Source organism: Nothobranchius furzeri, chromosome 3, assembly GCF_043380555.1.
Source record: "Nothobranchius furzeri strain GRZ-AD chromosome 3, NfurGRZ-RIMD1, whole genome shotgun sequence".
Classification (NCBI taxonomy): domain Eukaryota; kingdom Metazoa; phylum Chordata; class Actinopteri; order Cyprinodontiformes; family Nothobranchiidae; genus Nothobranchius; species Nothobranchius furzeri.
Window position 1 is genome coordinate 87109189 of NC_091743.1, and position 24215 is coordinate 87133403.

Below are 24215 nucleotides of genomic sequence, written 5' to 3' on the forward strand. Positions count from 1 at the left end.
GAACCTTTCACTATTTACACAGTTAAAAATTCTGCTAAAGTGATTCCTCCAGGCTTCAACAATGTTCTTGTCTCCTGATACCCCATTTATAGATGCAGGTAGCAGCTGCTTACTGATACAGGAGCGTTTTAACTCCTTCCAGAACTCTGAAACATCATTATTCTTTAGTTTCCAAAGATCAATCAGGTTGATATTTCATATTTATATGGAATGATCACATCTTATTGTTAATTTTTAATAAATAGGTAGTTCATCATCATGCTACAACACCATGTTTGTTTTGGTTGTACCCACAAACCCAGTCCTTCATACGTGGGCTGGGTACTCTACTGTGCCCCCTAGTGGAACCCTCCAGTACTACATGCAGTGCAGCAGCAAGTGTGTGAGCATGGACGCAGCCTGCTGCCTGCGCTGACTTGAGCTTCAAAAGCAAGCATCCCTAGCCCTAACCACTGATACACCACACTGCAGCCACAGCTGCCCTGGGATGTGCTGGCAGAGGCACGGCTCCTGAGCACCAGCACCACCAGCAGGCCAGGAGGGTGAAGTGCCTTGCCCAAGGACACAACTACTGTGACCAGGATGTAAACTAGCAACCCTACGATTAGCTCTTCTGCCATGCACCGTCAGAAGAGTTTATACTGACCACCTCTCTGTTGTTTCCATGCTCTGAGTGAACAAGTGAGCATGCACACTCGAGGAACTGGATGGCCTTTTGTTTGACAGCGAGCTTTCTCTGCAGTTTTCTCCTAATCCTAATCCAGTAGATCTCTGTATGAACCTCTGTGTGTATGAGCTGGCTTTCCTCTGGGAGGGCAGCAGTCCAGCAGAACTGGGCATCTCCAACTGGGCCTGTGTGTGAGGGGAGGGGCAGGATGTTAGCTTTGACTGGTTGGAACCACAGGAGGATTTTTTTTTAGTGGCATTGACCACAGGTGGCAGCTTCCCAATGACCCAGCATCTGTTTCACTAAAGCAGCAAACCCAGTCAAGCAGGACCAACGTGGATCTGACTCGCAGCAGCAGCCGGGGCGTGTCGGGCCGACAAAGCGGGACGATGAAGTTTCTTTGGACTCTGGGTCTGGTTGTGTGTCTGCATGGAAAGCTACCCTTCTTAGTGATGCTGGTGGTTAATCTACAGTCTCGTTTAACTCAATCAGAGCTGGGGTGGGGGGTATGAAAGAAGAAACTAAATGCACTTACTGTGCAGCAACTCCATCTGACGTATGTGTGCTGAAGGCAGCCTGGAAAGAATGCATTGTTACAGTCTGCCTCAGGATTTAAAAATGGGAGTTTTAAAATCCAAAAGTTTGGCTCAAGGGAAAATACTAAATATCTACCGTATTTTCCGGACTATAAGCCGCTACTTTTTCTCCACGCTTTGAACCATGCGGCTTATAACGAGGTGCGGCTTTAGTCAACCATAAAGGATGGATGCTGGAAAGTCTAATGAAGGAATGGTTGAAGGAGCGCTACGGAAAGCGCCCAGGAGGATTTTTTTCCACAGTAAAACGGCGCTGCTGGTTTTCCCAGCTTCACCCGGGGATGATGACAGCAACACGGAGAGCGACACCGACATCGCCACAGAAAAGGTGTGTGACGAAGCTCTTCTGAGGCTGTTCAACTCCGACACTGAAGAAGAGGACTTCAGTGGTTTCAGTGCGCAGGAGGACGATGAATGAACTAATCAATAACTTTTCTGTTTTGTTTGATACTGATCAGTTCAGTTACGTTCAGTTAAACTACATTTTCAATTCAGTAGATATCTGCGGCTTTTAGCCCGGTGCGGCTTTTATTGAGGTGCGCTCTGTAGTCCGGAAATTACGGTACTCATTTTTTCATCTTGATTTGTCACAATGCACATCTTAGATGGAGCAATTAGTGCAAACTTAGGTGAAATCCTGCAAAAATAAAAGACAGCAGGACACAAAGAACTAAGGCCACACACCGAGCAGAGAGACAGCAGGTTAAGTGCAAAACTACGAACTGTTCATACAAGGAGGAGTGCTTTAGATTAAGAGACAGCAGCATGGTGAAGGAGATGTCCTGAGGAAAAACCAGGCTGTGTGAGAAATGTTCACTCACTACATGATGATCACTAGGGATGAGCCAGATACTCGTTTCAGACGAGTATCCAGTACGGATAAAGCATTTTTGACGAATACGAGCATGAAACGAGTAAAAGTCGTAAATATCTATAATCGTGCTGAAGGAAAATCCTCCTTGGGTAACTGACTGTCTCCACGCTCTGTAATTGGCCAGTCACATAGAGCGCCCCCCCCCCCCCACACACACACACAAAACTGCAGCCGGTCAGGAGCGCAGTCCGTCCGGCTCATCCACGCACACACACAGACAGTAATGGATCTCGCTGTGATTGCTTCACTGTTGCTCACGTTTCTTCAGTTTTCCCTAGGTTTTTTTTCAGCTCGCCTCTTTTTCGGTTGAATATTTAAAGTTACTTTTTTCGTAACGTACACGGTGCATTTGACAAGACAGAGCTGACGTGCTGCATCAGTTACTCACTACCTCTGCTCCGGTCGGGTTTTTTATCTTTGTTAACTCCATCTCTCTCCCTCTCTCCCTCTCTCTCACACACACACACACACACACACACACACACACACACACACACACACACACACACACACACACACACACACACACCTTAATCAACATTGTTATGTTTAACTTTGTGGGGGAAAATGCCAAGAACGTTAAGAAAAAAATCAGTTTAATCAAATTAACCCTTTGATGCATAATGGTCACTACAGTGGACAGGTACTCAAAATTGTTATTTATTTATTTTTTGCTATTAAGCACAGCTGTTGAAGACTTTATTGCATTTGAGCCCCTCTATTTGGACTTCAGAAAGTCAAGCCAACATATTTCATGTTCAGAATGCACGCTGTCCACTGAGATGGACGTGTAATAAATTATTTGTAAATTAACAAAATGTCACAAAAAATATTTGTCGAAATTTGTTTAATTCACACCTAAAGATGAATGAAAAAAATTGTTTAAAAAATCATGGTTGAAGATCTCATAATTCATGCATCAGAGGGTTAAAAAAAAAAATATATATATATATATATATAAAGTTGTGTCTGGTTCTAGCATTTCATATTTCCTAGTTCCTACTGCATGAGGTCAGATGTATTAATCCATGCACTCAAATATTAATGTTCTGATTTTATTGAAAAACTTGTTCTGTAATAGTTTCTTTACTATTGTGATCAAAAATATTTTATCTCAATTCTGAGGCTGCTCTGTAAATAGTTTTCAAATAAACAATAACACACAGCAACTTCTGATCAATCCATATCAATTTCAGACTTAAACTAATATATTGATGTGAACCACACCCACTTCCGGTTAAACCACGCCCACTTCCGAGTACAGATACAGATAATTTAGTTGGTTGAACAGATACAGATATAGATAGTGGTGTACTCGCTCATCCCTAATGCTCACTATGTAGGATGCTCCATAGGTGACGTCCCTTTAGTATTTCCAACACCCCCCCAACACACTCACATACCATCCCACCACAGAGCTACAGTTCAAATCCTCTGGCTTTCCTTCAACTCCATGTGATGTTTACATATCCATTTTCCTCCGTTTATCCTGCAGCCTTACAGCGGACTCTGTGGTTAGGCTTGGTGCGATTGAAGATAACAAACAGGCTCATTAAGCACCGATAGCTGAGGGATGGCTGCACTCTCAGACGTGGACTCAGGTGCAGCCCTGGAGCTGCAGATCTCCCATTACCTGACATGTTTCATTATTTAGGGCTGTTAGCCTGGAGCGATGTGGTGTATCAGAAACTGAGTGAAGCCATGTGAAGCAACAAGTATGGTGTTCAAAGGGTCATAGCCTTTATGCACGATGGAAAAAAATATTAACATCCAAACAAAGCAGGAAGCAGCAGAGTAGTCACTACTGCAAATACTCAGTTGAATTACCAGCACTGCATAAAAGTAAGGAAATTGTAATGCTATTGAATGTTTATTAATTACTATTTAAAAAATGAAAGTGATGGGGAAAAAGGCGATCATATTTTTTAACCCTGTCTGTCGAGTGACTGTTTAGCTTGACGTCTGATATATACCGTAAATCCTCTAATATTGGCCTGTATTCAGTTAACGGCCGGGTATCATATTTTGGTCGGTGTCGGCGGAGGTGAATAATGGCCGTTTTTTTTATTGTGGCCGGGTGGAATGTGGTAACAAGCAAGTACAGGGGCGGTTGTGTCATCCGTCTCACTTTTGATTTGCCAGTGATAGACCGCGATTTGGCAGGTGCTGAGACGAAGAGGAGGCGAAAATTTGATATCAAGTTCAAACGTGCTGATTATGCTGCACAACACTGGGGAGCAATAGGGGTTGTATGAACTAGTCGACTTCACTTTAGTGACTTTTTATGCCTGTCATCGACTAGTCGCTGTCACGTGATAATGACCGGCAAGATGCAGCCCTCAGAAAAGACAGCAGCCTGCTGTCAGCAGGTGACAAGCTCCTGCGCTCGGGGGGGCAATGCGCTGTGCCAGAGCGTCGGTACTGACACCCGCCGTAATACGGACGTTTAACCAAATTGTGACGTTTACCCTCTTGCAATTTAACCTTCCCCTCACCCCCATCCTAACCTTAACCAGCTTGCACATGCAAAGCTCTGAATATTGACGCGCTCCAGACATCTGCGTCCTGAGCACGGCCACAGTAACGTTGTCAAATCAGGTGTCGCCACCTCAAAAACTAATTTAACACGCGATCGTTCATGTCGGCTCATTTCCTTTTATGTTTTCTGTCTTCTATTTGTGCCTGATGCGTTTCTCTGCTGTGGAGCGGGGCGCATCACCTGTTTTGTCCTCCGGTGACGCACCTCACTGATGTGGCCGGCAAGCACTCCGCTGTTTTAGCGGTCGGTAGATCTTTTAGAACTGCAGTTCAAAGGTAACTCATGAGGTGAATATATATGAACCCAGGTAGCAGTTTTTCTTTAGGATTGAGAGGAGATGCAGGAAGATAATAAACAGGCAGGACAGAAAAATAGTCAAATAAAAACAAGTTAGTTTTTGTACCTGCTGGTTGCAACAAACAGACACCATTGAAGGTAATCAGAAGTGAGGAACAGAAAATGAAATAATTATTTTAATGTTTAGAGCAGCAGGAACTCTGAGAAGCTGCAGGCGCATCAGTGAGTTTGCGGCCGCGGCGCAGGGGGAGGGGGGAGAGGACTGAAGCAGAAACTACCGTTGTTAAAAGAAATGTGTTTAACTTTGAAAATGTGGGCACAATTTTAATTGTCAAAAACTCCAGCGAACCATTAGTTCATTTTGCTCAAATAGAAATAGAGACCTGCCTCTAATTCTGGCCCTCCTTCCAATAAAGGCCTGGAGCTTGATGAGCTTGAGTCAAATACAGGCCCGGGCCTGTATTAGAGGATTTACGGTATACATGTATATATCTACCCACCAGAATTTCTGACAGGTGTGTTAAATTGTGCCGCCTAATGTTTCCAGCGGGTTAGTTGTGTGCTAATCAAGCTCAAGCTGTGCTGACTTCATGATTGCTAGTGCTTTCTAAATGACCACATGGTGTCAGCACTGAAACACGTTGGAATTTGTGTGTAGAGTTTTGCAGTAACAATTCACCAAATGCGATTTGTGTTAAAGCAGGGAAATGGGTGTGCTTCTTGAGAATTGGCATTATGGTTTAGGAGTTTGACATCAAAAGGTAGGTTATAGTGTTTAAGCAACTGAGAAAAACTGTAGATGTGTACTTCTAGACATAATCTGCTCCTCTTGAGAACAACTGAAGGTAATGTTGAGTTGAAAAAGGTAAATGCTTCACTTTTCTGCACTTTTGAAAGTGGATCCAACTGTATCAAACCACCTGGGTAGAAAACTAAAATTAAAGGATAAAAACAATTTCCATCAATCCTTTTTTAAATAACAAAAACAAACAATGGAGCACCAAGTGACTGAGATATCTTGTCTCCTGACAACACATCAGTTGCTGCTGCACGTCTGCCAACGAGGCATTTTTGTCTTTTTCATCTCTGATTTTCTTTACATTTGCGGTGTCCACTTGTTTTTTTATTTAAATGCACAACTTTCTGTTGCTTCCTCTTTCAGGTTAGTCCATTTGCTCTTAGAAGAGAGACTTTTAGGTGGATCAGAGTTTGCTCGTTTGGTCCATGTATACGAGGCTTTTACACTATCTGAGAAAACAACCTCTAGTCCACTTTAACATGTTATTCTAATTTAGTGTTTGACTTATTGTGTTTTTTTTTTACACTAAAAGGTAACATGAACAGTTTAAAATAAACTTTAACTCATGCCTGAGGCCTTTGTGTGCTTGTTTCTCTACAGAGACTGTGATGTCAGTCAGATTAATTACATGTATGCTCACTATGTGAAAAACACCATGCAGCCTCTCAACATCGCTGATGTCACAAAGGACCAGCGTTTCCCCTGGACGGTAAACATTTACTTAGTGCTGATTTTGTAAAGGTCTTTTTTAAACACTGAGTAATTATCCCTCTTGTTTTCTGGCAGAGTGAAAACCCAGATCACACCAGCAACCAGATAAAAAGTGTGCTCTGCACGCCCATCAGGAATGGCAAAAAAGACAAAGTCATAGGTGGGAGCTTTACCTCTGCTTTTTTTTTTTTTTTACATTTTTAACATGCTCTGTGAAGATAACATAACTGCACACGGACCTTCTCAGCTAGGCTATTGTGAATAGGACATTTACTAATAAACAAGGAATGAAGCATAACATACCGTGCCATACCACAGGTTTGTTTTGCTGTATTTCTGTCTACCAATCAGTGGGCTGTGTTGTTGCTACACCCTAACCACACTGCTCTAGAAAATTTTGGACCTACAACAAGAAGGGGGCCAAAAAGTCCCATGACTAGAGCTGTCTGGGTAGGTTGTCTGGAATGGTTTTACAATCGGAACAAAATGTTCTGTTTCATGCCAAAACGGTCGATGGCAATGTGGCTTATCACACCACACACGTGCCAGATTATTTCTAGTCCCAGTTTGGCTACTCTTGGCTAGTTTTAGCCACTTATGCTGAAGTTTGTTCATCAGTTGGACTTTGGGTTCTTGCCGTTATTAATGAGAGCCTTGTCACAGGGGTAGTACCAGGGAACTGGAAACATGCTGTGGTTCAGCCCTTACCGAAAAAGCCTGGACTCGGCCCATCCACCTTAAATATTAATGTTCTTCCTCCATTGAAGGTCATTACACAAGCCTTTGAAATGTGCTGCCTTTACAGATTAGGTTTGCATCTTAGTCTTGTTTTAAATCTCTTACGAAGAATGAACCATATCATACCGTACTTAGGGCTGGGCGATATGACGATTTTAGACCGTTTTACGATCTACACATCTGACGGTCTGTCATTTTTGAGAGACCTTTTTATCACGATTCAAAGCTCTGCTGTTGAATTTCTGCCTCTGAATGAAAAGGGAACTTACCCCAGGCGAATGACACGCCTTTGTTTGACCCTTAACCAATCAGAGTGAGCCATAGTAATATATTAGTGCCCCGCTTGTTTTCACCTGTGTGTGAACAAACATGGCTTCGCCGCGGCTGAGCGACAACGAGGTTTTCGTTCCGAAGAGGAACGCAGGGTTTCCTTAGCGCGCGGCGCTAACAACTTAGCGACGTGACATGTCTCGGAGAAAGCGTAAAAACACGTTGGACGCTTCTTCTGAAGCAGGAAAATAACACCGCTTCTTAAGCAGAGCACGACGTCGCCTCGGCTGCCGAGCCGGACTGAGCTCGGTTACTGGGCCGTTGGAGCTGCCCCGTGACTGCCTGATGGAAAACCAGCGGGTTTCATCAGACTCGTAGTTTCTTGTTTTTGCTGTATTTTACCGCTCCCTCCTGCAGTCTTCCCCTATTAACATTTAAAATGATTCTGTAAATTCGTGTATCAATAGAAACAATCTCTGCCTCTGCCAGCTGCAGTAAATGTAGTTTCCAAATAATAAATAAGAGGTGCATTCATCTGTGTATCTCCTTTGATCCGCATTAGTGATATTTTCAGCACCAGAACAGTGAAGCAAAGAAAGATTCCTGAGTTTGTTAGTAATTTTATTTATTAGGTGCATCTAACCTGTTCTATTTTTCTCTGAAATGAGATCAAAGCAGTGCTTCTATGGGTTGTCTCCACTCTGCACTGGAAAATTTTACTTTATTTAGAGACTTGTTGCAGAAAATATTCAGAATGCGCAGTTATTTGCTACCACAAGAGATCTCTGGTCCAGCCGCACATCAGAGCCGTATTTGAGCTTAACTATCCACTACATGAGCAACTGGGAGCTACATAGTATTTTGAACAAGTTAATGTTTGCACAATACGTTTGCAATTGACATGTTTGCACTTGAAATATGTTTACGATTTTAATTTATGTTAAGTTACTTGAAAAACGAGAAAAACAGATTTATGTAATTGTTTTTCTCAGGGCTTTTATCATCTCTGGTGTGAGTTTAAAATATAAGTGTGTTAGCACTGTGCTGATTATCCCTAATATGAATAAATGTTTATTTATTCAATGTTTCTCTTCTTTAATACGCAATTAAAGTTATGCTATTCATGGATAAAAAATCGTGATAAAATCGAAATCGTGATAAAATATTGGAAAAATCGTGATATTCTATTTTTGCCATATCGCCCAGCCCTAACCGTACTGTACCATTCCATACCATACTGTACCGTAACGTACCGTATCGTACCATACCATACCATACCATAGTATCTAGAGGTGTGAGTCTTCACTTGTCTCTCGATTCGATTTGATTACGGTTATTGGGTCAACGATTCAATTCGATTTGATATCCCGATGCATCACGATTATTTCATATTGATTTGTTTTCATCGATAAATAGAAGATGTCAGATAATTGCTTTTTATTTTTTTTTTTTAATCAAAAATGTAATTGACACAACCTGCCATCCCTCAAAAGCTCTCCATTCACAACAGGTTAGGACAAAACATTTTAAACATTTAAGAAGATTTAACAAAGTAAAACAATCTGTTTTCTCATTCAACACCACGCCTCAGGCTGAGAAAAACATGCTTTGCAAAAACTCACGAAATCTAAAAAATTGGTTGCTGCTGCACGCAATGTTGATGGTGAACAGACCAAAACACTGACAGAATCCATGGATGGCAGGCTTTTGAGTGTCCTTGCAAAGAAAGGTGGCTATATTGGTCGCTGATTTGTGTTTGTATTGTTTTTGAATGTCAGAAATGTATATTTGGGAATGTGGAGATGTTATATTGGTTTCACTGATAAAAATAAATAAATGAAATGGGTATATATTTGTTTTTTGTTAAGTTGCCTAATAATTATGCACAGTAATAGTCACCTGCACACACAGATATCCCTCTAAAATAGCTAAAACTACAAACAAACTAAAAACTACTTCCAACAATATTCAGCTTTGATATTAATGAGATTTTTGGGTTCATTGAGAACGTGGTTGTTGTTCAATATTAAAATTATTCCTCAAAAATACAACTTGCCTAATAATTCTGCACTCCCTGTATACCATACCATACCATACCATACCATACCATGCCATACCATACCATGCCATACCTTTATTTATACAGCATAAATATTTGATACCAGCCAAAGGACTGGAAAACAGTAGGCGTGAGCAGAGCACTCGTCAAAAATTCCCGCCTGATGTGATCAGAGCAGCAACTGGCAGCACGCGAATTTCGTGAGCGATCCACTTCGCTGCGCTTTGCAGCTGGTGTGTTCCGGGCGTTAACCTTCCATCTACATCAACTGCCTGGCCAGCTGCGTTACTCTGGAAGGCTTAATTTGTTTACAGGTAATAAAGCAGTAGTACTAGAGTAGACTCCAGGATTTTATGACTCCTGTTTAAACAGCACAGACATTGTAATAACTTTCCAGGAAATTAAACTCTCTTTATTCCAGCAGGCCCTACTGTAGAAAACCGCTTTTATGGGACACAGGAAATTAATTGTTAAAGTTCCTAAACATGACATATAATTTTTGATTACATTTCAACAAAAGAATTACACGACTGTAGTTTGTAGTGGCTTTAGTGCTTTAGTGGATCACGCCAGGAGTGAGCTTGTAATCGGCTGGGGCCTCATAAAACTTTGCAGAAAATTTACTTAGGCTAAGCCAAAAATAAATGAAAACCTACTTATACAAATTTTCCCGACCTTTAAAACACCACGTATGCACAATGATGGGCAGTTCAACTTTCATTTCCAGCTTTATAAATTACACTCCCTATAGAAATGTGCCCAGGTGTTATTTTGGATCACATCCTGCCTCCTACACCCATTTTCTGCCAAAACGGTCAATGTAAATGACCTCATGAATATTCTGCATGTAAATAAACCTTTTGTGACTTTTTCACTGGTAGCATTCTGCATGGAACTAGGATTGGGACAACATTACATTTAACTTGTACCAAGTTTTGTAAATTGTAACATGTTTTGTAACTGTGACTTTTGTTTTGTAACACCTAACTTTTGTTTTGTAACAGGTAAATTAGTTTTGTAGCATGTAATTCTCATTTTGTAACATGTAACTTTGATACGTAACATGAAACTTTTATTTAGCAACTTACAGAAAAAAATCAATTTACAAGTTTCAAATCACAACTTTCAAAACACAAATCTCAGTCTACAGTTACAAAAGTCAAGTCTATAAGTACTAAACATTTTGTCCCAATTCTAGCTTGCTTCCAACAGGAATTGTCTTGGACAGCCAAGACTCGTGATTGGCTGTACAAAGCCTGTCATTGGCTCTTTGGGAAGGAAGCTAGAATTGGGACAATAAAGTTTCATGTTATGTACCAAATGAACTGTAACGAAAGTTACAGTTACAAAACATGTTACAGGTTAAAAAGCTTGGTACAAGTTACATGTAATATTGTCCCAATCCTAGTTCCATAATTCTGCTCCATCTCAAATTGTATGACTTCCTTGCAGAGCGAAAACTTGTTCTCAAACTGTACGACCCAAAGCTTAGATACGACCTGACTGCTCACACTGTATGTGTCGTAGCAACACATTGTACCTAAAAATATGATAAAAATAATAGTTTTTACACAACATGTCAGACCTTCAAGTCCAAAAACCCGGAAGACCCAGAGTCTGTTGAGCTATTATTGATGTCTGTCAGGTTTGCTGTTGTAGGTCGAAGTAAATTTGAATCATAAATTTGAATCATAAAAAAACCCACAGCAAACATGGTTTCTTGACTCTTCTTATCGTGTGCAGAGAAAATTGTAAAAATGAAAAAAATAAATAAATACTATTGTTAGGTATTTTCATTTTCCCATCCAGGGTTACCGGAACGGAAAGCTCACCACGCAGGGGTTTTATTATTAAGCTGAACAATTTAACCCATTCTAATTTTACTAACAATAAACCATTTAGATTTTTAAAGTGGAGAGAGAGATAAAATGATACGCACAAGTCGGTGATCTCTTTGCTCTCTTGTCGAACCAAAGCCCTCTCAAGAGTATTTATTAAAAGACACAGAAATGATAAAACACACACACATTTAGGGGGACAAGCATGCGCTGGCACAGGGCGCTCTTACTGATAAGCTAGGACTGGGAAGAGGCAAGGTCAAGCACCTGTCTGTTGCCAGGGAAGAATAAGCTGGATGAGTTTCGTTTAAAATAATGTATCCATAATTTATCCAACATCTATGTGTGGACACTATTGATATATATACTAGACAAATTATGTCCATTGGCTCAAGTCATATGGATTTGATGAAAAATGGGAGGTTCCCACCACCGCCATTTTGGCCGTGTCACAAGTCTCAGGCTGTTACAGTTGGAACAAGTGAACCAATGTATCTACTAGCTAACTTAGCTAACCCAAGAAGCTACGAAGGAGCTTCAGTAGCCGACCCGTGTGGCCGCATGGCTTCCGTGCAAGGCTGTAGTTCTGCTGGTCGACTGTGGAGCCGTAATATGTAACAACACAAGAAGAGCCTGGGACTGTGAGATTAGAGCCTGGCACCCTGGCTGCTGATGTGAGGTCATGCTCCGCCTTGATCAGAGATCAGCGGGAGAGTAGCTACACGCTAACTCAAGCTAACATAGGACGGAAGTACCAGACTAACACTGGTTCACAAAGGAGCGTCGTGGTAAAGGAAGAGGAACATACTGAGTAGTTTTTGTGCATGCCTGTGCATTGGTTATGTGCACCCTTGTCATATATATATCGACTATATCAAAGTTAGAGATGAAGCATTTGTGTGTTCTCAGGTGTGTGCCAGTTGGTGAATAAAATGGACGAATCGTGCTGCAGCATCAAGGCGTTTAACAGAAACGACGAGCAGTTCCTGGAGGCGTTTGCCATCTTCTGTGGCCTCGGCATCCAAAACACACAGATGTATGAGACTGTGGAGAGAGCCATGGCCAAGCAGGAGGTCACACTAGAGGTCAGCCACACACACACACACACACACACACACACACACACACACACACACACACACACACACACACTGTTTCAAGGTATTTTGGGGGCCAAGGCAAAACAGAACCCCCATCCCCCATCACTGGGCTCCCCCAGAAACCTCTGTGTAATTCCTACTCAGTTTGTTTGTAGCAACACCTCAGACAACTGACATGTTCTAATATTGTCAGAAGAAAACAAAACGGCCAGACATGCTGTCTCATCTGCTTCTTTTCTAAACTCGCAGAAAACTGTCAGTAACAAAAAAAACATCCAGCCAAGCCACTGCCTGCAGACTTTCTGAAAGTAGAAGTCCACACTTTTATTTTTCATTGATCCGATAGTCTAATCTCACAGCTGATTCTTAATACACTGCGTTGCCATAGCGAAGGCGCAGATCCCCTGTCCTCTTTCTTTGGAAATGGAAATGTTTTCGCCCTACACTTCTCCAATGTGGGCTGCAACCCCAACCCACCCTGAGGGCGGCGGTACAGAAAAATGCCAGGGGCAGACAGAAGGATGAGGTTGGGGAGGGGGATCACAAAAATAAACAATAACAGCAATTAAAGCTGCTTCTAGACCTTCAGAAAGAGAAAAGGAGACACAAAAATACAACAAGATCAAAACATGACTGCACCAACACGAGGATATATAAAAGTAACTGTTTTTGCTGAGAAACACACAGTAATAATTCATAGTGTATTTAGTGCCACCCACAGCCACCACACAGGTGATGTGTTGGAAACGCCCAGGTCCATCCTTATGAGAGCACCATGTGAGCACCTGTGTGTGTACATGCGCTTGTTTATGTAAGGTTTCTCTATAGGAGTGTCCAATATAGAGTGTGAGGGGCCACAGATCTGCCCCCCAAAGACGTGTGGAAGGTGGAGTTCCAAGCCCTAGAGGTCTGAGGGTCTCACCGTTGTGCAGGAACCCCAGGGAGGCAGCTGCCGTAGAAGCCCCAACCCGCTCCTTAGAGGCTTACCCCGGGAGTCGCAACCAGCAGCCACCAGTCTAGGAGGCAATCTAACCAGATGCCTGAACCACCTCAACTGGCTCTTCATGTTGTGGAGGAGCAGCAAATCTACAACTTTGCTGCCATCAAATCCCTCATGTGTTTATAAAATGTAGCCATGGACCAGACAGAAATCTAAGATCAGTTTTATACGTGTGTGTGTTCCAGGTGCTGTCGTATCACGCCTCTGCAACAGAGGAAGAATCACAGGAACTCCAGGTAACAGTGGTAAATTCATTTTATTATTATTATTAACACGCAAACTAACTGTACATGCTTTCACACACACACACACACACACACACACACACACACACACACACACACACACACACACACACACACACACACACACACGCACACACGCACACACACACACACACACACACACACACACACACACACACACCCAAGTTCACATGAACACAATATGTACTCACTCACTTGTACGCCCGTGCGCATGCACACACTAGGACTGGACGATATAGAAAAAAAGCTTATTATATCAATAAATGTTGAAACTACATGAAAATTTTAGAAAATACATTGTAAGTGCAGCCCTGGCCATGTTACGTCATTACTAGATGATCAAACACGTTGGTTGCATTACCAGACTTGTTTCTATCGACTCTGTTGCAGACTGCTGTTGTTTGTTTTGAGTCAGACTTGTAAGAATGAAAATATCGCCACACGGGTGAGGTACTGGAGCCTTTTTGGGACAATTTCTTGTTTAAGTCACATTGAGTCTTTTTAGGTTTGAGAGGGGAGGGCTTGGTGACGGAGCGTGCTTGGGTCTGTCATTTTCATTGGTTGGGTGGAAGGAATGACTAGTATGAAGCTACCCGATAGGCTGTAATGGAAAAAGGAAAGGAAACGTGTGTGTGTGTGTGTGTGTGTGTGTGTGTGTGCATGTGTTTTAACATGCACACACACACACACACACACACACACACACACGTAGGTGCATGCAGACACACACGTGCATGTGTTTTTAACATGCAGACACACACACTGAGGAATGGTTGCCCTGCTGGTGGCTTTTATTTACCTGCCCCTTCCAGACACGAGCCCCCCAGGTGTGAATCCCCCTCAGACAGAACCTAGTTCTTCAGCTTCTGACAGGTGTTCTAATAGAACCGAGTTGAGATCCGCTCTTCGGCCAGCCTTAATGACACCACCACGTTCTGCTCTTCTCTCAGTCCAAAGTGGTGGAGCTAACTGCTCAGCCTGATCTAAGGGGTCTCCCTCTGGTGCCAGACAGAGGCTCGGTCATTAGTGTCTGGGGTACAGGCTTGATTTTTCAGATCCATTGTCCGCAAGGGGCTTCTACATCCAGTCTGGGTGACACGCTGCTCATAAAGGGGTTGTTAAAGCTGTGGACACGCCAGAAACTAAAATTGGAATCTGTTGAGGGATTACTGTGTCAATGTCAAGCTAGATTATTCACAATATCCACTTAGAGTGCAGTTACTGAGTCTTCAGGCTGTTTCCTGACTTTTGTGTGTTTGTGTTTGAAGGTCGCCACAGTTCCATCTGCACAGTCGCTGCGTCTTCAGGACTTCAGCTTCAGTGACTTTGACCTGTCAGACACTGAGACAACACTTGCTACTGTTCGCATGTTTGTGGACCTCAATCTAATCCAGACGTTCCAGATGAAGTACACAGTAAGAGATATTCTTTTTTTAAATTTTATTTTATTCCCGTGTCCTGTCTGGCTGTGAAGCAAACAGAATTAATGTCTGAATGCTGGTGACGAGCCTTACAGATTTACTCTCAGGTGGAGCATCAAAGCGTCTGCTTTTAATGTCATGCCTGATACTTAAATTTTTATTGTTATTGTTTTTGGAATGCTTTGTAATTCCGACCAGACACGGAGACGGAGGTGAAAGAGAAAGGAAGAGACAAAAGGTGGTGGTGGTGGGGGGGGGGTGGGGGGTTCCACAAAAATAAACAATTAATGATGAACAAGAGTCTGCTTCTAGACCTACAGAAAAGGGACACACAACAATACAACAAGATCAAGCTATCACTGCGTCAACTTGATGAAGAAATATAAAATCTGCATTGTTTTATTGAACAATCACACAATAATAAATCACAGTGCATTTAGTGCCAACCACAGCCTTAGGACCTGTGTTGAACGTGCCCAAGTCCATACTTATGAGAGCACCATGTGAGCACCTGTGTGTGTACACGCGCTTGTTTATGTAAGGTTTCTCTATAGGTGCGTCCAACAGAGAGTGTGAGGGGCCACAGATCTGCCCCCTAAAGATGTGTAGGAGATGGAAAGAGCTCCAAGTCCCAGGGATCCAGGAGCTGCCCCAGAGCACATGGACCCAAAGGAGAATGCAACCAGTAAAGCCCCCGCCCCCCTCGAGAGGCACAGAGGATTACACCGGGGGGGGGGGGGGGGGGGTGGGGGGGGCACAACCAGCAGCCGGCAGAGTCTGGGGAGATATCAGCGGCAAGCCCACAGGCCCACCCACAGCCTCCCACCCCTAGCCGGCCGAGCCGGGGACCCAGGAGCGCCCACCCCTGCCGGGGACCCAGAAGAGCCCAGGGACCCAGATCCCACCAGGCAGCCACCAGGATTGATCAGGCAGACGCCAAAAATCTTAAACCCCCTGATCCGGGAGCCACAAACACTCAGGCAGACCAAGGCACCGCACTCCACACCAGGTGTGGCAGGGGGAGGGGAGACGAATATGTATAGCATCAAAAGAAGTTCCAGGAGAAGGGAGGAGTCAAAGGCCCCACCTGACATATACAGTCCTACGCAGACATAGTCACACACTCCCTCCCTCATGCTCACACATGCACATACAACCTAAGACTTACAAAAATGCATGCCGGACACCCACTCATGCTCCCCATACACACCCTATTAACTCTGATCCTGGTACTGCTGCACATGGGGTAAAACCATTACCGGTTCCCAGAGTTCGACCCTTTCTGCTGGGGTGCTGATGAGCAGGCTCCCCTGCCCAACGCTGAGCAAAGCAACCCACCACCCCAGACCCCAACCAGATGGCCTGATCTCCCTCCTAGCCTCCAGCCCCGGGAAGCCAAGCGACAACAGAGGTGTGCTAAGACCCCTAGTCTCCCTCCGCCTGCTCCAATATAGTGTTAGTGCGTGTTGATGAGGTGTATTCCATGGCTGTGTGTGGGCATCGTCTGGCCTACGCCAGCTGATGCCACCACACCACCCCACTTGCACCCACAGCCCTCTGTGTCTAAGTGCAGTTTAAATTTGGAAGTGGGCACCGGTAGGGCTGCAACAACGAATCGATAAATTCAATGAAAATCGATTACTAAAAGCGTTGGCAACGAATTGCGTCATCGATTCGTTGTGTCGCACAACTCTTCCAAAAGCGCCCCCCCCTTCCCGCCCGCCGTTGTGCGCAGACCAGAGCAAGTCAGATCAGCGTGAGGGAGAGCCGCAGATCAGCGCGAGGGAGAGCCGGCAGACTTGCGCTGCTGCGAACCTGTTCCGCATTGTTGCACAGCGATCCAGGCAGCTGCTTCCAGCGCACGGTCCATTCTCAAAGTGGCGCAACCAAAACACTATAATTAGCACACGATCGTTCATGTCCGCACATGTTCTCTATTTTCTGTCTTATTTGTGCCTGAAGCTCGCTACTGCGGAGCTCATCACCTGTGCTGTGGTGATGTCACCTCACGCAGCATCGAAAACGCGCTCTGCGCTTTTCGGTCAGGAGATCCCTTTGATCTGCTCAAAAGTAACTGGTGAGGTGAAAAGGTAAGAATCCAGGCAACAGATTTTCTGGAGAATTAAGAGGAGATGCAGGAAGATGAGAGACAGACAGGACAGGAAAATAGTTAAATAAAAACAAGAAAACAAAACAAAGTGTTGAAAAGTAAAATGTAGGTAGATTTATCTCCTCTACACGTTTTTACCAGTAAAAAACAATAAGTTCTACACATGTAATATTTATACATCTGATACAATTCAGATCACCTTCAAAACTCAGTCACACACAGGGCCGTTTCAAGACATTTTGGGGGCCAAGGCAAAATGCCCCCCCCCCCCCCCCCCAATAACTGGGCTCCCCAGAAGCCTCTGTGTAATTCATGCCCTCTCCAGGAGTGTTAGTTATACGGTGTTTATAAAAGCCCCTCAGACATTACTGACATGTTCTAATATTATCAGATGAAAAACTAAATTATCAGACATGCTGTCTCATCTGCTTCTTTTCTAAACTTGCAAAAAGTAACAAAATCATTTGAAAGCCACTATTTGTGGATTCTCTGAAAGTTTTCATGGAGTGTGGGACAACTTATTTTTTCATTGATCCTATCGTCTAATCTCACAGCTGAAACAAGCATCCTTAATAATCTGTGCACAGGAAGCTTACCGATGCTGTAGTAAAACAAAAGGTATAATAATTTATTATTAATAAAACCTTGTCGCAGCACTAAAGCAGAGAAATGAGATTTTGCATTAAATATGCAAAATATTTACATATGAATTGTTTTAGAGCCCTTTAATTGGCAGAATCTGATATTAATTTAGTTCTTACAAAAAATGGGTCCCAACATGGTTTGTGTGGCGTTGCCATAGTGTGACGTCATAGGCACAGATCCCCTGTCCTCTTGTTTGGAAATGGAAATATGGTCACCCTACATTAAACAAACTGTCCACCCGGGCTTTTGCGCTGCACAGAGACGCTTCGCTGCCTACGACTGAATGTCAGTTGAGAGTCAGTCTCATGCAGACTGACCAATGAAGAGAGGGCCTCAAGTTAAGACCCTCTCCTCATTGGTCAGTCCACACGAGGTGGGTCAAAGGTTACTCTGGGCGGGTTACGTGTTGTCAGGCATTCAAGTATTGAGTATATTTACTGCATATTACAGTAAAATATTCTGTATGTGACCACATTATGGTGATCCTTGGGTCGTGATGATGGAGCCCTTGAATATTGTTGCCCAGGGTACAATAAAGTGTTAATCTGGCCCTGGTTCTGCCGTCACATTCCCGCAGAAACTGGTTGATCACACCGGGGCCAGACTACTAGCATGTGGTTTTACAACCACAATGTCCTCAGAAGCAAAAGCGCTTTTAAAAGGGATGGAGGAGTCCTAACTGTTGCTGCAGGCGTGTTGTGTGAGAGTGCAGTTATATACTGGTTAATATATTTTTGGGTTCAGTTGCTTTCATGTGGCCTAATGTGAGTCTATTTGGGATCATTGGAATGATCAGCAGCATTTCTTGATGTGACTTTATGGCAGTTGCCCAGGGCATCATCGCAAGGAGGATGGCATTCATTTACTTTTGTTTTATTTGGTATTTTTTCAGTCATTTTTGGAAATAGTGATCAATTTTGATTAATTCACAGCCTATGTTTAATTACATTTAAAATAAATGTCAACAGATGAGATCAAACAAAACAGATGAGAATTGCCCTTAAGCTGTTTAACTTGGACCAAGCATTTTAGGTCACAGATAGATGTAGCTTAGGGTCTCTGTCTATACACCTTATAAGACAATTTAGGTGATGGCATGTTGTTTTTCTGCTATTGAACTGTTTTCTAATAATGTTGTGTTTAATAAAGTGAAGAAAGGAGAGAAATAACGTTTCCCTATCAGTTTTTAAAAATTTCCCCATGTAATCCGATTAATCGATTAATCGTGTCGAGACCCCATCCGATTAATCGATTATCCAAATAATCGTTTGTTGCAGCCCTAGGCACCGGCACTCGGGATGGGGCTGAAAAATCCCCCTGCCAAATGCCGTTGAATGTGCTCACTCCCAAGGCCCTAAGTGTGTGTTTGTGTGGAATGTCGTTGGTGGAAGTGTTTAGGGTGCAAATAAAATTGGGGGGCAGGTTGCCACAGGAATGCGGAAATGGGGTCCATACCCGCATGCCCTGACTTGTCCACACCCCAAGGTCCTATGTGCATGTTTGTGTGGTGATGTGAGGGAGCAGGAGGAGAAAAGTGTGTGGGGATCGAGAGGAATGGCTGGTTGGACTAAGCCCTCAAGGGAGCCAGCTCCCCCACTGGCCCCAATAGGCACCTCTGTTGCCAAAATGCCACCCAGGGCATGGAGACCCCAGCCCATCTTGCCAGGGCCCAAAGCAGCAGCATCATAGAGCCTCACGGAGTCGGAGGGCACCAACCCAGCCCCACCCCAGAAGAATATCTACTCCTATCCCTGCATTTGCACAACTTCCAGAATATATAAGACATAGGACATCCAGGTAAGGTTGGGTCCTCCCCCTCCTGGACATCCCCCCTCCCCTGTGATGGAACAGCAGAGGAGCCAAGGTCTACCTGAGGCCCCTGAGCCCGGGCCAGGCACTGCCGCATGTTCCCGCCTTCTTCCCGGCAGCATACATGTCAGGACCCGAACTCTTTTCCAAATTGGGAGACTATTCTATTAAATGGGATGAAGTCCAATCCATCTTATATGTGTTCCAGGTATTGGATTCCTTTATTTTTCCAGTCCGGAAGGTTCATCATTTTGTTATTTTGCAAAATATCAGGATTATTCCAGATAGGTGTGTGTGTCTGCATGGTATTAGTGAAGACTCTGTCATTTTTAGACACTCCCACCATGCTGTCAGAGAGGTGCTGATTGTTATAATGATTGTTGTAAGGATTTCCATCTTGCAAGATCATCTTCCACTTTCTTTAAAAGTGGGATGTAGTTTAGTTTGGTTAGACCTACCAACTTGGGAGAGACATAGATTCCCAGGTATGTGATATTCCTTTACTCCAATTGTGCAAATTGACAAATGAGAAATTAATTGGTAGAACTGTGGATTTTAACCAGTGTATAGAGTAATCTGAAACTCTTGAAAAAGAGTTTATCAGTTCTATTGCTTGGGAAAGAGAGGATTGAGAAATTCTGAGAGTAAAAAAACATCATCTGCATAAAGACTGATCTTATGTTCTATTTTCTTACATTTAATGCCTTTAATACCTGTTGTTTGCCTAATTGCTGCTGCTAGTGGTTCGATAAAGATAGAAAACAGTGAGGGGGAGAGTGGGCATCCCTGCCTGGTCCCCCTCTGAAGACAGAAGCTAGCTGATATTTGGTCGTTTGTCCTGACACGTGCAGTTGGTGAACTGTATAATGTTTGTAGCATGTTTATGAAGAAGTTCCCAAAACCAAATTTATGTAAAGTTGCAAATAAGAACTTGCAGTTAACTCTATCAAAAGCCTTTTCTGCATCTAGAGATAATATATTAGTTTCTATGTTTCTACTGTAAGAGAAATCTATCAAATTACGTAATCTACATGAGTTCGTGGATGACTGTCTACCCTTAATGAAACCAGTTTGGTCAGGGTGTATTATGAAAGGGGTTACCTTCTCTAATCTTTTTGCCAGGGCTTTACAAATTATTTAGAGATCAACATTAATAATAGAAATTGGGTGAAAGCTGGTAGGAAATGCAGGGTCTTTGCCTGGTTTTAACAAGAGACCAATACTGGCTGAATTCATGTTTGAGCCAGAATGATCCAGAATTCTTTGAATAACTCTGCTGTAAACCTGTCTGGACCTGGAGCCTTCCTATTAGGCATGGATTTAAGGGCTTCCTGGAGCTCAGCTGATGTTAGTGGCGAGTCCAGGACTGTAACTTGGCTGTCTGATCATTTAGGAAGTGTTATCCTGTCAAGGTACTCATCGATCTCGTTATCTGATGGGTTTATCTGTGGTAAAATGTTTGGTAAAAGTCTCTGAAAGTGTTGTTTATTCTTTCAGGGTCATAAACTATATTACCGGTTGAGTCTTTAACAGCAGATATGGTAGTTTTCTCTTTATTTTTAACTGGTTAGCTAAAAATTTACCCGATTCATTACTATGTTCAAAGTTTTCTATTCGTAGTCTTTGTGCTAAAAATTGTGTCTTTTTTTCAATAATCCCATGAAGTTCTAATTTAGCTTTACATAATTTGCTCATTAACTCTTCTGTGGATGCCTCTAAAGACTTAATGATTTCCTCTACCTCCTGAATACGTTTGTTTTCTGTTTTTTTCTTATGTGATGAGAAAGAGATTATTTTACCTCTCATCATTGCCTTTCCTGCCTCCCAGAGAACAGATGCTGATGTTCCAGGCAGGTCATTATGTTCTAAATATAAAGCCCACTCCTTATAAAGATTTTCATGAACCTTCGTCTTTAAGCGGTGATGTATTAAACCTACTTGCTTGGTGGGATTATCTTCTTATTTACCAGAGTTAAAGAAACCGGAGCATGGTTGCTAACAACTATCGGGTGTATCTCATTGTCTGAAACGTCAGCCAACAATGAGCTGCTGACTATAAAATAATCCAAACGTGAATGAGAGTGATGGACATGTGAAAAAAAAGTATACTCTCTATGGTTAGGATGAAGAGATCGCCATGCATCACAAAGCCCATAATCACTCATGTACTGTTTAACTATGTTAGTGGATTGCCAATTGTGCTGAGTCCCATCGGTACTGAGCCTGTCTGTTAAAGTGTCCATCCAAAAATTAAAATTGCCTCCAAGTAAAAGTGGACAGTTCATGTGTTCGGAGAGTACAGAGAAAAAATGATGAAAGAATGAAGGGTCATCAATATTTGGACAGTATATGCTGACGATAGATAAGCTTTGATTCTGTACAGATATTTTTAACATTATAAATCTACCATCTGGATCTGAAATTGAGTTCAATACTGTGAAATTGATGTTTTTGTGTATTAAAATAGCTACACCTCTTTGCCTAGAGTTATAGCAGGCAGAGAACATGCTGGGAAACTCAGGTGTTTTAATTTCATCTGCAGATGTGGCAGATCTATGAGTCTCTTGTAATAATATTACGTCTGCTTGCACTCTCTTTAGCTGATCAAAAATCTTTAATTTTTTCTCTCTGGAGCCAGCTCCATGTACGTTCCATGAGATAAACTTTAGTGCACCCATAGATGTGTGTGTGGAGCTAGATTATGATGCCTTCATGTGAATAAGATGGAATAAGTACTTAAATGAATAAAATAATATGTTAATAAATAACAGAAAAATAAATAATGGTCCAGAAACAGATAAAAAGAGGAAAGGACAGAATTATAAAGGTTAAAGAAGAAGAAAGAACTAAAAAGAAAAGGTGATGGGGTGTGAGGTGGTTAAGAACAGGTGATCTCATCATCTAGAACACGGATCTAACAGCTATTTAATCCTTACGTGCTCAAACCCAGTGAATCCTGAAAAGAATAATAAATGTCTGACCTGATGTTGGGCTAATACAGCCAGTCTGTCACTCCTCGCTCCTTGTAGTTTGCTGTCCACATAAAGCTTATCCACCGAGATGACAGCCCTCTTCCCATCCTGGATAAACTTTTTGCACAGCGGGAAGAGGACTCGGCGCCGATCCAGGATTTCCTTAGGAAACTGGTCATTCACGCTAAACAGAAACGGGTCTTTAAACACAACCTTTAGTAAAATGTGTTAGATGAATTCAACTGTCTGCTCCTGTTAGGTCTGCACCCAGCTGCTTTCATAAATACTAATGATTAAAAGCTCTTGGATAACACTGGACTGTTGTTCTCTTGGTCTTATTAATCACTGGATTAATGTGAGTGAATCAGGATTAAATGTCACTCATTTTTAATCTCTATTAATCAGAAGTCAGTTTACATGTGCAAACACACTCAAGAAAAATAGAATGCTTACACACCTAATATGTTTGTTTACACTTTGAACCCCTAAAAGTGATCAGAGGAACCCCCTCCCTCCCTCGTGTGTTGGAGTGAAATGCATCTAGATGCCTTCTATAGCTCTGTTTCTACAATCACACCTTGTTTAAATACTGAATTAGTGAGCGAACAGCTTGTATGGCCTGGCATTTACCAACGAGGTACTCTGGGCGTGACCCAGACGAGCTACACGAGACGACTGTCCTACAGCAGGTAAAGAACTGGGTGTCAAGTGGTGGTCCTGATCCTCAGCTGCCAAACGCTGGTCCCCCTGGTGAGAGGGGCGACGGGGGCACAGGAGTTAAGGGCTCACCCCGCAATCGGAAGGTTGCAGGTTCGAGCCCCGCTCAGTCTGTCGCTGTCGTTGTGTCCTTGGGCAAGACACTTAACCCACATTGCCTGCTGGTGGTGGTCGGAGGGACCGGTGGCGCCAGTGCTCGGCAGCCTCGCCTCTGTCAGTGCGCCCCAGGGCAGCTGTGGCTACATCGTAGCTCATCCCCACCAGTGTGTGAATGGGTGAATGACTGATTGTGTTGTAAAGCGCCTTGAGGGGTTCCAGGACTCTAGCAGGCGCTATATCAAATACAGGCCATTTACCATTTACCTTTCCTGGTGGATAGGAGGGAGTTATCAATCAATCAACTTTATATAGCACTTAATCCTACATGTAACTCAAAGTGCTTAACAAATTAAAAAAGCCCCGCATACCCCCCCCCCCCCACACACACACACACACACATGGCTTTCCCTTCAAAAATCACTCTCCCTCTGCTACTGCTGTCTGTCAGACTCAGGCTGCCCCACGGCGCCACTGTGGCCCAACACCAGAGGGTTTCCTCCTCATGAAGAGCTCCTTGTGTGCTGGTGGCTGACCTGCACCGGGCCTGTGGAGAGAACAGAACAGGTTTTGATTGGCGAGAACGAGCCTTCCAGCAGGGCAGCTGTCAGTTTGACATTCACACTACCAGCTGACATGCCAGCCCCCCCCCCCCCCCCCCCCCCCCCCCCCTGGGAGCTGCTCCATGCAA

General features: G+C 43.2%; 1 protein-coding gene across 4 annotated transcripts in view; it reads left to right on the forward strand.

The window, feature by feature from the left end:
* pde5ab (phosphodiesterase 5A, cGMP-specific, b) overlaps positions 1-24215 on the forward strand; it is a 158918-nt gene that overhangs the window by 116613 nt on the left and 18090 nt on the right. For 3 of the 4 annotated variants that reach the window (XM_070549687.1, XM_054734092.2, XM_054734102.2), the window contains exons 9-13: positions 6373-6481; positions 6559-6643; positions 12298-12473; positions 13674-13733; positions 15023-15169. In XM_070549687.1, the coding sequence (XP_070405788.1) occupies positions 6373-6481; positions 6559-6643; positions 12298-12473; positions 13674-13733; positions 15023-15169 (577 nt within the window). The remainder of the gene's footprint in view (positions 1-6372; positions 6482-6558; positions 6644-12297; positions 12474-13673; positions 13734-15022; positions 15170-24215) is intronic. The other variant, XM_054734093.2, reaches the window with a different exon arrangement.